Source organism: Leopardus geoffroyi, chromosome A3, assembly GCF_018350155.1.
Source record: "Leopardus geoffroyi isolate Oge1 chromosome A3, O.geoffroyi_Oge1_pat1.0, whole genome shotgun sequence".
Lineage (NCBI taxonomy): Eukaryota > Metazoa > Chordata > Mammalia > Carnivora > Felidae > Leopardus > Leopardus geoffroyi.
Window position 1 is genome coordinate 128,791,319 of NC_059336.1, and position 15,391 is coordinate 128,806,709.

Sequence of the window (15,391 nt, forward strand, 5' to 3'; positions counted from 1 at the left end):
ATTCAAAATGACCTCTTCAACCTTTGAAGACCCCTCCACTTTTATCTATACCTCTTTTTGGGCAGCTGTTATATTTGAACTTGGGTTATAGTCACTCACATCTGTTTCTCAGCTCTCTACCTGCTTGAGTTGTGCGGCCAGTAATGTATGGTTTCTCTTCCCCCTCACAGTATAAGTGCACAGTGTTCATTGACTAAATAGCAGAAGAGACCACACCTTTGAGAGACTGCAGGAATACTAGTACTAAGCTAATTTTCCTATGGCTTAGCCATTCTAATTAGGGTGCAGTGATTTAAAAGAATAATTCATTCCTGGGGCGCCTGGGTGGCTCAGTCAGTCGGGCGTCCGACTGCGGTTCAGGTCATGATCTCATGGCTTGTGGGTTCGAGCCCCACGTCAGGCTCTGTGCTGACAGCTCGGAGCCTGGAACCTGCTTCGGATTCTGTGTCTCCCTCTCTCTGTGACCCTCCCCCGTTCATGCTCTGTCTCTCTCTGTCTCAAAAATAAACAAACATTAAAAAAAAGTAATTGATTCACTTATTCAGCATTTAGCTACCGTGATAGGTGAGTACTGTGATAGGTCTGGGAGTACGAAGATGACTCTGACAGAGTTCTGGCTGCGGAAGAACACATCTTCGTCTTGTGTTTAAAATCAAATTCACAAGAGACATCCATTATTAAAGCCATCTGCACGGAACAGTCTAGTCCCGAAATGTCTGAAAACTGACCCTCATGGACTGGTGCAGCTTGTTCACGGTGTTCTTCCTCATCGTTAACTCTGATGAAGACAAGCCCACCTTGAATTCTCAATGTACTTATACTAGTGAGACGGTTTCGTTTGAAAAGATTTTGGAGATTTCATGTTAAATTTCACTGTGATCTGTATGTACTTCAATTCCCCCAAGGCCGAATCATCCTTGTTGTTTGTGGGACTTAAAGTGTTACTCCACCCTCCCCTTGTGTACTCCACGATGTCAGCAGGGAAGCACACACGTCCCCATATGAAGGTGCTGTGGGAGCGTGTACAGCTGATGATTCGGAGGCCCTAAAAACGTCTGGAGTGCCCTATAAGTGACCAAAGAAGATTTGATCTTAAGGAATCCAAGTTGATTAGTTTCAGTAATCTATACCTTCTGGTATTCTGAATCTTTGAAAGTTAATTATGAGAAAGTAAACCGAGACAATCTATTTCTTCTGTTAGTATATAAATAGGCTTTTAGGGTGACTTTTTGGGTAAAGTTTAAAGAATTATATCTTCTGTTTTCAGTGACTGCTGTGAGTGATTTATCATAGTAGTGGAGATCAGGAAATTCTTTTAGGCCTTGGAAAGAAGTATCAATTTTAATACTCTTAAGGCTTAGCCACTGAGAAATTGTTGATAAAGTATATATTAAATGAGAAAGCACATTTTGACTTAAATATAGCATTACTTTCTTTAGGCTTAAGATTTCACATAGCCAAATGATATTTTTGCTGGTCTTTTCCCATACTGCTGTAATTCTGAAGATGCAGTAATTAAAAGTGAGCCCAGAGGGGGTCTGGCAGTGTGTTCATCTCAGCTGTTGTATGATAGTGGAGAGAGATTGATGTGTCATCACCTTCTCAAAGGTGGGCATGACATTATGTTCCATGAAATTAGAATGTGAATGGAGGCAGCTTGAGAATCGCATGGTTATATTTTTTTCTGTAGTAAATTAGTCCTAGGAAGTTAGAACCGGGGATAACATGGAGGTTGCAGAGTCTAATCTCAGAGCCGTGGAGCCTAAGGCCTGGAGGGGTCACTCCACTTACAAGTTACAGGAGTAGGACTTGTACCCAGACTTGTGCTTATTCACCACAGTATAGCCGTTCTCCTCCTGGAGTGTAAGTGTGTGTATGTGAGTGTGCACAGAACGAATGTTCGTGTGTCTTGCTCTCATCGTATTAATTGCACACTCGCTCTCTTACTTTTCTTCTGCATGCTCTTTTCTTCATTAAATTGAGTTACGGTGGTTCCAGGTGCACATTTTAAGTGTAAGAGCAAGGTTATTAAGAGGAATAGATTCAGCTAGGTAGAATACGACTAAGAGATCGAAGGAAAGCATCGCTTCCATATTTTGTTATTTCAAAAAATCCATAGTTGTTAGTGATGCTCTTATAATTTTCTTACATTGTTGACTCAAGAAGTCCTGTGCATATTTTTCATGTTTAGCCAGGCTATGACGACCTTAATCCTGACTGGAGGCTCTCTCCTGAGAAGAGAAAAAAAATCAAAGGTGAGTTGTATGAAATATGATAATCGAAACCTTATGAGACAGTAATTATATAGTAAAGGTGCTCCTTGATGATATATGTAGGGGATGAAAACAAATCTTTTTCTTTTTACCCTCCATGGTTCTCTGGCTGGGGCCCTGTAAAATTAGATTGACAGAAGACAGATTAACAGGAGAAAAACAAAACCGAAGTTACTAGCATGTACGTTGGGAGTAGTACCCAGAAATGAGTGACACCGAGGGTTGGTTGCAAGTTGGTTTTCTGCAGCATCTTATCAAGGGAACAATAAAATTATTAAGTGACAAGACAAAAAGAACTTCGAGTTTCACTCATTTCTGCATCTTAAAATATTTCTTATGTCAAACTGGTCAATTTTGAGGTGGCAGTCCTGGTCTCCTTCAAATCTTTAAGAGGAAATCAGCATTGGGGCATCTGGGTGGCTCAGTCGTTGGGTGTCCGACTCTTGGTTTTAGCTCAGGTCATGACCTCATGGTTCTTGGGTCCGAGCCCTGAGTTGGGCTCTCAGCTGACAGCATGGAGCCTGCTTAGGATTCTCCTTCTCCCTCTCTCTCTCTGCCCCTCCCCCCTCAAAATAAACTTTAGAAGTGAAAACTATTCTATGTCTGTCTTAAATTTTTTTTAAGTGTATGATTCTCTCCTATTGTTAGTCTGAAAAGGGATATGGGAACATTTTTCAAAACCTTTTAGAACCTTTATGATACGTATGCTTTATACACACCAACATTTCAACCTGTTCTGTTGACATGTGTTGGTAGACTTCATTTTTTGAGAGGGAAGACCTAAAGATATTTACTGCTCCTGCATCCTTAGAATTTTGGACTTTGACAAATTGTCGGAACTCAGGTACCATTTTGTAAAAATTTGGGTGACGACTTCTAATTTATTTTTTCTTATTGAACACGTTTAGGGCCCAAATATGGTTTTTAAATTGATCATTGGACTAAATGTGTTGTAGTTAATGCACATTGACGATGCGCTTGTGTTGATTTACTTTCCCCATTAGATAAAGAGTCCTTTTACCCACTGATTGATGTAAATTGGTGGGCAGCCAGTGCAGTGACTTTGGCTCGCTGTTCTGGTGCTTTGACGGTTTCGTCGGTGAAAACTTTGAAGAATTTACTGGGAAAATCCTGTGAGTGGTTTGAACCATCACCTCAAGTCACTGCTACCCATGATGGAGGATTTTTAAGTTTGGAGGTAATGCTTTCCCTTTTGGAGCAGCTAGTGTGTTGGAAAGAAAACCTGTATTTCACCAAAAATCCAAACACCTGATTTAGTTTTTAGTGATTTTTGTCCATTATTTTTATTGAAGTATGGATAAACGTTTGATTTTTAAATTTTAGCTAGCCCATCATCTAATCTTGTTTTTAAAAACACAACCCTGTGACTGGAATCAGAGATTCAGTGAGGATAATAAGAAAGATCTATTGTTGAGTCAATTAACAAATTTGCGCTGTAAAAGAATGGAGAAAATGGAGTCATTTTGCTCTTTGTAAAAGCATTTTTTCTTCACGGACGTGACATATTTTGTTCTTTTTCTTAGATTGGACATCTTAAAATGTAAAAGGTATTTCTAGTTAGATATGGTCTTTAACAAACTATTTCCCTCAAGTTTGGGAACTTAAAAATTCTGGTTCTTTTAGTAAAGAAAGCTTGTTTGTCATGACAGAAGACTTGAAAATTGAGGCTAGTCCCATAAAGTTCTGTTTTTATCATGAACAATTCTTATTCTAAGTCTTTCAAGTGTAATGACCTTCAATAGCTTTCATTTCAGTGCAGATTCACAAGTATTTTTTTTTTTTTTTTTTTAAATCTCGAAGTTTGTTACTGAGTCTACAGATGTGATTTAAAAAGAACCATGGCTTAAAATCTAAGCCAACTCTGTTAAGTATGGAATGAAAGTTATCTTCAACAGTCAGGCTTTCGGACTCAGAACTTTATGAAGCTGTTACACATTTTTTTTTCCCCAAAGGGAGGGAGGGCAGGAAAGCTAGTCTCAGTAAAGCAAATAAATACCTTCATGTTCATTTTCTAAATAGATGAAAAACTCCTGTTTTTTCTGCAGCAGGTACAAAAATACCAAAGTGAAGATATTAACATTCTTTTTGTTTCCCTAAAATAATTGCCAGGCATATATTTGGGAGATCATATTAATGAGCTGTTTTTCAAACAGGCTTTGGTTTTGGAGATTTGGAGCCAATAAGACAGAGGATCTTTCTGGAAGTGTTGATGTATATACTGTCTGTATTGGGTTCTCTTGAAGCTTATTCTTAATCACATGGCTCGTGTCATGCATTGAACCAGAGCAGAATTAAAAATATTTTTCTCACCCTAAAGCTTGTCTTCAGCTCCTCACTACTGATTTAACATTTCCTTTTTCAATTTAGTGTGAGATTAAACTTGCGCCCAAGCGATCTCGTTTGGAGACTAGGGGTGGAGACGAAGATGAAGGTGAAGAGGATTCGGATTCCGATCAGGAAGTATCCGCGAAGACTCGCTACTTCGGCTACATAAAGCAGGGCCTGTACCTGGTGACGGAGATGGAACGATTTGCGCCTCCGCGGAAACGCCCGCGAACCATTACTAAAAACTACCGCCTCGTGAGTTTGCGCTCCACGACTCCAGAAGAGCTTTATCAGAGAAAGGTGAGGGAGCGTCCTATCGCTGTCAGAGTGCATAGGCATCCAGCTTTAATTTTATTGGAATGAGAAAAACCAATTTTTTTAACACAGAAATTTAAAGAGGGATCGTCCTATCATTGACCTGTTAGAAATATCGGTATTATAGAGCTTTTGAAAATAATGCTGGTTTTTGTGCCTGCGGAATCAAAATAAAAACAGTGGATGAAAGATGAATTCACTGAGACCGTTGGTCCACTTTGTGGATTAGCTGGGTCTTTGCTGCCCTTCACGTGGCCTTCAGCGCTCACCTTATCTGTGTTCAGTGCAGCTGTCTCCTCAGACTGCAGATGGCGAGGGAAGAAATGCAGACTTGCTTTCTAATCAGGCATCTGCTTGGGAAGCAGATTTAGTCCACTCTGAGCGTTCTAGTTGTTTGTGCCGGGTGCTGTAGTGTCTGGGGTGGGCTCTGACCAGGAGTCAGGCTGTCGGTTCTCCTTGTCTTGGTTTCACCATCATTTTACTCCATTAATATGGGCATTTCAGCTGTCTCTCAGCTGTCTGTTAAAGAGTGGAAAGAAGCGCTTGATCTGTCTGCCACTCAAGGTTTTGGGCTCCTGGTGCCACAGTGCCTATGAGAATAGTTGGGAATGCATAACATGCTGTAAGGGTTAAGGTGATCGCATCATGATAGTGACACCGTGGGCGCTTCAGTAATGTCACATTCCTGTTCCCATTTCCTTGTCCCAAGATTGAAAGTGAAGAATATGAGGAAGCCTTGTCTCTGGCTCAGACGTACGGCCTGGACACTGACCTAGTGTATCAGAGACAGTGGAGGAAGTCCGCGGTCAACATTGCTTCCATTCAGAGTTACTTGGTATGTTTACATATTTTCGTAACGTGGTAAAATTCAAATTATGGGATACTTTTTGGTTATGGGCCTTTTTTTGGGAGCATTATATATTGCTGACATTTCTAAAGTTTATTCAACCTGGAGGAGTTATCCGGTTGTATTGGCCCTGCAGCTGGACCTTGGTGCTGAAGATGTGTGAACAAATATTCACTGATAAGCCAGCTAAGAATCTGGTTTTTTGGTCTAATCCTTCCTCTTCCTCTACCTCACTTACCTTTCTTCACCTACATCATTCAGGGTCTCATCAGGAACCAGAAACCACCTAGTAATTTGGACAGGGAAAGTTTTAATATGGAGCATTTTTAAAAAATTTATTTTGGGAGAGAGAGAGAAAGCATGTGCATGCAAGCAGGGGAGGGGCAGAGAGAGGGGGAGAGAATCCCAAACAGGTTCCACACTGTCAGCACAGAGCCTGACGTGTGGCTCCATCCACTGAGATCATGACCTGAGCTGAAATCAAGAGTCAGACGCTTAACCAACTGAGCCACCCAGGCACCCCTGGAACATTATTTTCTAGTGAGATTTCCTATAAAGGGGTAAAGAGAACATTAAGGACTACCCTAGGGCTGAAGGAGCATACCCAAGGAGGGAACAGACTTGGAAGGGAGCTGGGATTCAGACCTCACTGAAGAGTGGTTGCAGCACATCGGCAGGAAGAGTTCTCTGCGGTGTCTTGGGCCAGGGCTGGTTCTTAGATGCCAAGGTTGGCAGGTAGGAAAAGGTAGGATGGATGAGCAAACTGATGCCTGCCGCTAGGTGCAACAGTAAGCGGAGGTTAGGGGTCGGAAGACCTCAGATAAGGACCCATGGCCATGACTGAAAAGAAAAAGGTCCTGCTGTGCAGGTGGAGATAGTCTGGAAAGACACCTCCCCTTCTGCTGGGTGCCTGGGAGATTCACTGGGAAGGAATCTGCCCATAGGAGTACAACTGACATTCAGGGGAAGTTGTGTTCAGCAGAGCAAGGGGGGGAGTAAGCACTCTGGAGGGCTCCTACATGCATTGGCTGCTAAGCCACAGGAGCAAGAAGTTTAGAACCTGAGCCTGTTAGGACTAGAAACCAGAGCCTTTCCTCCACAGTGGCCCTCTAGCGCCCTCTCCTGATGAAGCTTGATATTCTGTCCATTAAAAAATGGAAATCCTGTCTATCCCAGAGATAGCCGTGAAGAGAACTTTTGAAGCTGAGAGGCGATGTAACAAGCCTGCCAAATTCTCCCTTTGTGTTTAAATTTTCCAATTGGAATCGCTTCTCGGCCTTTTGGCTAAGATCAAGTGTAAAATTTCCAACTGGATTCCTCCTGCTTCCTGCTGCCTGAGTTAACGTGTGTTGTAGCCTGTGTATTTGTACCGTTGGCACCTTTGTGAGGGAGCGGTTGGGTTTCTGGCATGCTTTCAAGAGGCGTGTGGTTCTTCACGTGACGTTTAGAAAAGAGAATACCTTTGCCTGTAGGAAGATCTAAGAAATGTTGGGAAAATGTTGTAATTGTTTTCCTTACAATTTATGTACACGAGTAATTAAAAATAAAAATCTGAAAAAGTTGTAAGTAAGAAGTTGATGCTTCAATAAAACTGGAAGATAAACTGTTAGTACAAGTAAGATGCCAGAGAAGAGAGAGCGTGAGAGATCATGAAATACAGAGAAAAAGTTGCTTGTATATCCTTTAGAATATCAGAACACCAAAGCTATATTATCTTTCTTCTTTTGTGATCAAGACAGTGTTGTGAGTTTATGTATACCCGCTTAGGGCTTTTTCTGGAACACAGTAGAGGACAGTTTTGGTCTCTGAAGGAGCTGACAGGTGTTAAGAGAGAGCAGGTACATTTTTTTTTATTGGGAGAAATACTTAATTCAGTGAAATAAATAGGCAGTTAAGAGTCAAAGCACTTGGCGAGGGGAGGTGAAAGGGGTACAGGAGAGACATAAATATGACCTTCCCTTTTAGGGAGCTTATAATCTTTCTGAGAAGATAAGCCTCATGTCTAAAATATAAATAACTAGGGGTGCCTGGGTGGCTCAGTTGGTTAAGTGTCCAACTTCGGCTCAGGTCATGATCTCACAGTTCCTGAGTTTGAGCCCCGTGTCGGGCTCTGTGCTGACAGCTTGGGGCCCGGAGCCTGCTTCGCTCGGGGCCCGGAGTCTGCTTCGGATTCTGTGTCTCCCTTTCTCTCTGCCCCTTCCCCGCTTGTGCTGTGTCTGTCTGTCTGTCTGTCTCTCTCAAAAATAAATAAACATTTAAAAAAATTAAAAAAATAAATATAAATAACTATGCAGGAAGATTCCAGATAAATGCTGTGGGAACCCAGTGAAAGTAGCAATCATTTTAGACCTAGTGGTTATGGAAGGCCCTTTGTAGTGAAGATGTTTTGAGCAGGTTTGAGAGAATTCAGAGCAGGCCTCCTGGAGTTAAAAGATTGGAAGGCATTCTTCATGGGACAAATGGTATGAGCAAATGAGAAGAAAATGAGCATGACCCGTGGCATTGACTAAATCTGTCCTAATCATTGCTTCGTGTCTAGTTTAGTACCTGGTCCCCAGTAGGTGCCCACTAGCTATTTCTTGGATGAGTAAATGAGCTCTGTAAGTAAACCAATCTGCTGGATCTGGTATTCAACAGTAGTGAACTTGGGGAAATATGATTAGAAAGATACATTGATTTGGGTTCCGGAGGATGTTGAAGACTTGTGATGACTTAAGCTTTTTATCTGTAGGGTAACGGGAAGTGTTGTGGATTTTTGACTGTGGAGGTGCTGAGGGAGGTGGTGTAGAAGACGAGTTGGTGTGGAAGGGGAGTGATGGTGGGGAAACCCTCTAAGGGCAAGAGACCCTTCTGGTGTCACAGATGTTATGTGTTGAAGACATAGACTGGTATGGAGGCCATAGACCTGGAGAAGAGGAAGTGAGTTAGGAGACATTTGAAGGAAGAATTGATAGAATGAAATATGTAAAAAGAATAAAGGGTAAAAGTCAAATGTCACTTAAAATTTATAACCACAATGACTCTAAGAGGAGGGAAAGTCAGGGATTTTGAGTGGAGTCAGAGGAAGCAGTTGGGAGGGAGGAATAGGCCCTTGGTCTTTCCAAAGAATAGCATATTATGACTTTGATGATTAAATTATCATCCGCACTTTGTGATACATCTCATGGTCAAGTAAATACAGAACTGTGATGTGCTATGCCTCGTTAGTTTCGTTTCAAAGTTAAACATGCTTGTTACAATAGGATATATCTTATTTTGCTTTTCTGCTTTATTTTCGACTCTATTATATAGCCCAAATGCAAACTAACGAGCAGCTATAAAACTCTGGGCAGATCTTTTTTATGTTTCTGAAAAAGAGTCCTGAAGCTTTGGGTTTCAGCTTTGGGTTTCTCTTCATTAGAAGAGAAAGGAACGCTGTAGGAATCTCATTCTCTACGTCCCATTTTAATCATTGTTGGGGAATTTTCCTTTTCCTGTGGGCCAAGGGCATAGGTAGCTAGACTCCCTTAGGTATGGCTTTACAATTCTAGAAGGCAGCTGTTAGGTGCTGTCACATGTCATGGGTTCTGTAATGCCTCTTTTTTATTTGTATCCAGAGTAAAATAAAGAAACGATCTTGGGTTCTTCATGAGTGTTTGGAAAGGGTTCCCGAAAATGTGGACGCTGCAAAGGAACTGCTTCAGTATGGATTGAAAGGCACGGACCTGGAGGCCCTGGTGGCGATAGGGAAAGGAGCAGATGATGGCAGGTTGGTCACAGAAAGACTTGGATTCAGGAATAAAGGTGACTTTATGAAAACGTTTAAGCTGAGACGTGGTGAAAGGTACACTTCTTTATTTAGGTTTATCCTGTAATGAGACAGTTGCCTTCGATCAATGCTTCCCTTATCTGAGGTCACAGCTTTCTTTACTTTGAGTTAAGTATTGTACATATGAGAGCTTGGTGCTAAGAAAAGAGCAAGTTCTACGAAGTGTTATTGGGTGCTGGCAGTTTCTAAGCTGTGGGCTGAAGGCATGGACCTGGGTGTGCTCACTAGTCAGAAGCACCCCCCGGGCAAGTGTGAGCTTCATTCACTTTGTCTCTGGCCTCGTACCCTCTTTAGAGAATTGGAGTGCTTAAATTATGTGTTTTGCAAAAGCACTTCATAAGCTTTTAAGTACCACACAAATGCCTGTTAGTAATAGTAGTAAAGTTACTTGACAAGAGGCATTGCTCATCAGACATTTGGAGCTCTTTAAAGTTACAAACGTGATTGTGTATTTGATAAATAAATAACGTAAGTGAGACGGACATTCATTACCATTTTAAAACCTTAAAAAGAAGTGATTCAGATTATAAACTCTGGGCAACATTTTCTTCATCGGCCGTTTCACCTTGGGTGAATATAACCTCCCGTGTTTTCCTAAGTAGTTTTTATTGTCATGATTTTAACATTTCTGTATGTGATGATTAGTGATGACGTTTTGCTCATCCTGTGGATATAGCGTGTGCATCTCTTTGCCTGCAATACAAAAAGCATTCTTTCAAATAATTGGTTGTTTCTGTTTCTGTGAAAATCAACTTAGTAATAAAATCAGCCAAAGTAGTCAGCCAAAGTAGGAGAAAGCTGCTTTCACGAATAGCTTTGGGTCTTCTGTTTCTTCGTGCAGATTCACATTACCTGGTGAAGTAGACATTGACAGTCTCCCCTATGAAGAGCTTTTACCACCTGATGAAGAGTCTGCCAAGAATAAGAAGGAGAAGGAGATGAAGAGGAGACAGGAACTACTTAAATTAGTAAACTTTTCGAAGTAAATGATTTATTGCTGTTCATTTGCTACTGTCTTTAAAATAACTAGTCAGTTAAGTGTGTTCTTTACTAGGATTAATCGCTCTAAATTATTTCAGCAACTTCCATCAAATGCATTTGCTATTATTTTACCCTGGTGCTTCTGTGTATTGTTCTGTCAGTTTGGGGCTTAGTGGAATACTGGTTATTTTTATTCTATTTTAACTCCTAGAGAACTGTGCTTCTGTGTTAATATAAGTGGCCTAATATTATTCACAACAGGTTAACACTGGAGCAAAAGGAACTTTGCCGTTGTCGGCTGAAATTATTAACCTACTTAGATCGGCTTGCAACATACGAGGTGAGGAGTAGTTTTAATCAAACCAATTATGTTTGTTCGATCTGTTATTATAAATGCTACGGCTGCCCTAATATCTGACAGATCTGATCTTTATAACTGTTGTTTACGAAAATATCATTTTGTGCAGAAGCAGTTTCTCTTGCATACCAGCTTTGGTAAAAATTAGAGATTGTGGAAGGCACAAGTTGTTGTGTTAGTCTAGGGAATAGAAAGACTAGCTGTTTTGGTATATATGTTTTCTGGATATATGACCCTTTTGATTTACTTTTATTTTACATTTTTATTTTCAGGTATGGTGTGTAGCTGTCTCTAGCCAACTTTCAGTATATACTGGGTTTTCATAACCCTAATATGAATATTTCTTACTCATTTTATTTCAGTGATTTGTTGAATTTAGTTGGTTGAACTTTGATTCTAATTATGGCCAAAATTAGACACTTGAACTTCAAAAAAGTATACTTTATATTTAGTTCTTTCGGGGACACAAACCCTGATGTTCAAACCACGTTCAGTAGCACGATTCAAGTGTTGTTAAAACTATTTCAGCAAATATAAATAACTTCGATGGCTTTTTCACATGACCCTTTTAGCCGAAATTACCCAGAAATTAATACAAATTTCCAACTTTCAGGCTTCCCTGGCAGGTTACTTCCTCGGTCTGTGTCAAGCCTCCTTTCTGTGGGCCTTGGTACTGGCACAGCAGGCGCCCAGTAAATGTGACACCTGATGATGTGATCTTGTCCCTGTGTTAATACGCAGGTATTTAATCCTTATCCTACCTGCAGGCAAATCCAAGAGACTTTGATTTCCCACCTGGTAATAAAATAGAAGTGTTTTCAGACAAAATACCAATGACAAAAGAGGGCTATTTATGGTTATTAGAAAACATAGTAGTGAGTATATCATTTTCATACAAAGTACTTTTTTGTTGTTGTTTTGTTTTATTATTTTTTTTAATAATGAAATTTATTGTCAAATCGGTTTCCATACAACACCCAGTGCTCATCCCAACAGGTGCCCTCCTCAATGCCCATCACCCACTTTCCCCTCCCTCCCACCCCCCATCAACCCTCAGTTTATTCTCAGTTTTTAAGAGTCTCTTATGGTTTGCCTTCCTCCCTCTCTTTTTTTTTTTTCCCTTCCCCTCCCCCATAGTCTTCTGTTAAGTTTCTCAGGATCCACATAAGAGTGAAAATACTTTTGTCTGTAACTACTGCTAGTTTGTTGGATGGCCATATTATTTTAAAGCCTACCTTTTACTGTGTTGGACTTTTTCTTCTAAAAAAAAATTTTTTTTTTAACGTTAATTCATTTTTGAGAGACACAGAGCATGAGTGGGGGAGGGGCAGAGAGAGAGGGAGACACAGAATCCGAAGCAGGCTCCAGGCTCTGAGCTGTCAGCACAGATCCCCATATGGGGCTTGAACTCATGAACTGTGAGATCATGACCTGAGCCGGAACCAACAGTCGGACGCTTAACTGACTGAGCCCCCCAGGCATCCTGTGTTGGACGTATATTTTGAGGTAATACATAAAAGCGTGTTATGAACTGCCAAAGTCGGTACAGATATAGTTTATTATTTTTTCTTAGCCTTTGTTTTACTAAATCTTACTGATTTTGAGATCTTAAGGAGTTCCATAAAATGTTCAGAGTTTGACTATGCAGTTAATTTTTTTTTTATTGCCCTTTAGTTACTGAATTGCTATTTCCTATTTGGTAATATTTCCGATTTGATAATAGGAAGTACTATTACATTTTTTAAAGTATTTGTCGAGCCCACTTTCTTAGTGAATTAGGCTAATTAAGCTTTCAAAAAGTAGGTGAAATTGATGAATTTGGCTATTAAAACTTAAAAATGAAGATGTTCAGATACAGTGGCTAACCAGCTGGATAGTGGTAGAGACAGGCATTGCATTTTAATCATAGTGCATAGCTTATTTTATTAATTCCTGTGATGAATTGGATAAAAATGGATTCATTTAAAGTTCACGCGAGTGCCTGGTAAGTACCAGCTGTCATGCGGGAGGTGGAGGTAAGAATAGGGAGCTGTCCTTCTGGAGTCTTCACTTTATAGGCACTAAGTGACTATAATAATGTGCAAAGAACTGGTGAGGGGGCATAGTGGAGTCCTGGGTGTGTCCCAAGAAGATGCCTCAAAGGAAGTGATAGTGCAACTAGTACTTAAAAAAAGGCAGGCGGGTTTTAGGGGCGGGGGGATTACTATGAGGGGCACATGATGATAGAAGTTCCGTAAAGGCATAGGGGATTTGTCTTGTTTGTCTTGACATCCCTAAACTCAGATTGATACCTGGCTCATTGAGGAGCTCAGCAAATATTTGTTGAAGCAATCAGTAGGTCAGACAATACCTTAATAAATACCAACGCATTTGTTGAGGACTTAGCCACTGTGCTGTGAACTTAATCCAGATTATTTCTCAGCAGTCCTTTGAGGCTGGTACTATCCTTCCAGTTTTATGGATGTGAAAACTGAGACTTGGGGAAGGAAGGTAATTTGAGTAGAAAGCAAGAACTCCTAATGAAGTCTCTTGTATTCAGTAGCCAGTGCTGATGAGCGGCCTGCCGTATGAGGAAAGGTCTAGCGGCATTTACAAAGATGGGGTGCCCCTGGCAGAGACAGCTCGTGGGGTTTGGCGGAGGGGCAGCGCAGACCAAAAGGAGGAGGGGTGGTTAGAATAGCTTCTGGATACATGATGAAAGGACTTTCATGCTGTGTAAGAACTTGAATTGTTAGAGATTGAGTGGGTCTAGGAAACAACAGGAAGGGGTAAGTGGAGACAGTTGTGGGCAGCTCTTTCAAGAAATTTTGTTTCAAGGGAGCCAAGAAGGTGGGGGTAGCTACAGGGTATATAAAATCGGGAGTTTTTTTTTTTTTTTTTTTTTTTTTTCATGGAAGGAAGAAGACGTATTGTTCGTATACTAATGGGAATGAACCAGTGGAGGGTGAGGAGGAATTTACTGAACAGAAGAAAGAAGAGATAATGGCATGATTGTAGAAATAGGAGAAATGGGATCCGGAGCTTGAGTGGGGTTTGAGGCTGTTTTGGGAGCAGATGTATATAATTTTTCTGTTGTAACTGACAGAAGGAAAATCCTATTGGTATCAGTACAGGTAGATGTACAGTGTTAGTGGGTTGGAAAATGAGAGCTTTCCCATCTAATAGTGTCAGTTAAAGTATAGGAAGCAAGTTTTTAGTCGAGAATGGAGATGGGAATAAGGTGATGGAGGTTTGGAAAGAATGAAAGAATTGTGGAAAAGTTCTTAACAGAATAGGAGAGAAAGCCTGTTAGGGAAATGTTGTAGCATTGTGGGACAGCATGTTTGAATTGAGTTTATAAAATTTCCAACTTTCTTTAAACTATAGAGAAGAGTATAATGAGCCTGGATGTACTCACTGCCCAGCTTCAACCATTTTACCAATCTTGTATCTTACTCTCCACTCCTGCCTTTTCTTTCACTTAGTCATTTCAAAGCAAATCCTAGACATCTTATCATTGTACCCGTAAATACTTAAGTAGTGTCTGTAATTGGTAAAGACTTTAAAAAAATAACCACAATAGCACTGTATTATTTCTAACAAAATGAGTAGTAATTCCCTAACATCATTTGATATCCGCCTCACATTCAATTTTCCCAGGTTGCCTCACGAATGTTTTTACAGTTAGTTCATTTGAATCGGGACCCTAACGGTGTTGAGATCTGGAAATGAGAACTGTCAGCTTGGTTTTGTAGTATTTCTGCAGAGACTTCGGGTAACTTGTAATCAGGGTTCATAGTTGCCTTTGACTAAGGATTAGGATTTGCCAGGTGAATATGATAAAGGGCAAGAAGCAAGGGATTAAAGAAATCTCTGTATAATGATGGGCCAGGGATTAAGTTGGTTAGAAGGGATAAGAGACTTTGAGGAGAGAGAGCAGGTAAAAAGCCTAGGGTCGGTGGATTGGATGTGTCCGTGAGGCTGAGGAGTTGCTGGAATGCCAGGGACTGGGTGGGTGGAAGGAGCAGTTGCTCACAAGTCTGGTGCTTGACGTGGAGGTGTCCAGAGAGTTCCTTCTTGGTAAGAAAGATCCAGGGCGGTCTTAGGATGTGTAACTGAGGGAATAAAGGAAACGACTGTTGTGGATGAGGTCGGGGAGCGGAGAACACTTTTGAAATGCTTGCTTGCTTTTTTGGTTTCCATGAGTGTGTGTTAAACTCTTCCCCCTCCCCCTTCCTTCTCTGGCTTCTCCATCTACTTTTCAGGAGCAGATTCCTCTCGCCCCCACTACTCTACTTTTTGTTTTTTTTGGTCGATCCTTTAAATGATGTTGCTCCTTAAGGCTGCTTTCATTCAACTTAATCCCCCTCGAAATCATAGTCACTTTTGTTTTTTTGTTTTGTTTTTCAATATATGAAGTTTATTGTCAAATTGGTTTCCATACAACACCCGATGCTCATCCCAAAAGTCATAGTCACTTTTGT

The 15,391-nt window shown here is 40.8% G+C and overlaps 1 protein-coding gene across 5 annotated transcripts in view; it reads left to right on the forward strand.

Moving 5' to 3' along the window:
- Positions 1-15,391, forward strand: part of NBAS (NBAS subunit of NRZ tethering complex) — a 360,511-nt gene that overhangs the window by 104,346 nt on the left and 240,774 nt on the right. For all 5 annotated transcript variants that reach the window (XM_045447679.1, XM_045447678.1, XM_045447677.1 and 2 more), the window contains 7 exons: positions 2,192-2,255; positions 3,278-3,471; positions 4,662-4,919; positions 5,644-5,769; positions 9,378-9,529; positions 10,431-10,571; positions 10,832-10,910. In XM_045447679.1, the coding sequence (XP_045303635.1) occupies positions 2,192-2,255; positions 3,278-3,471; positions 4,662-4,919; positions 5,644-5,769; positions 9,378-9,529; positions 10,431-10,571; positions 10,832-10,910 (1,014 nt within the window). The remainder of the gene's footprint in view (positions 1-2,191; positions 2,256-3,277; positions 3,472-4,661; positions 4,920-5,643; positions 5,770-9,377; positions 9,530-10,430; positions 10,572-10,831; positions 10,911-15,391) is intronic.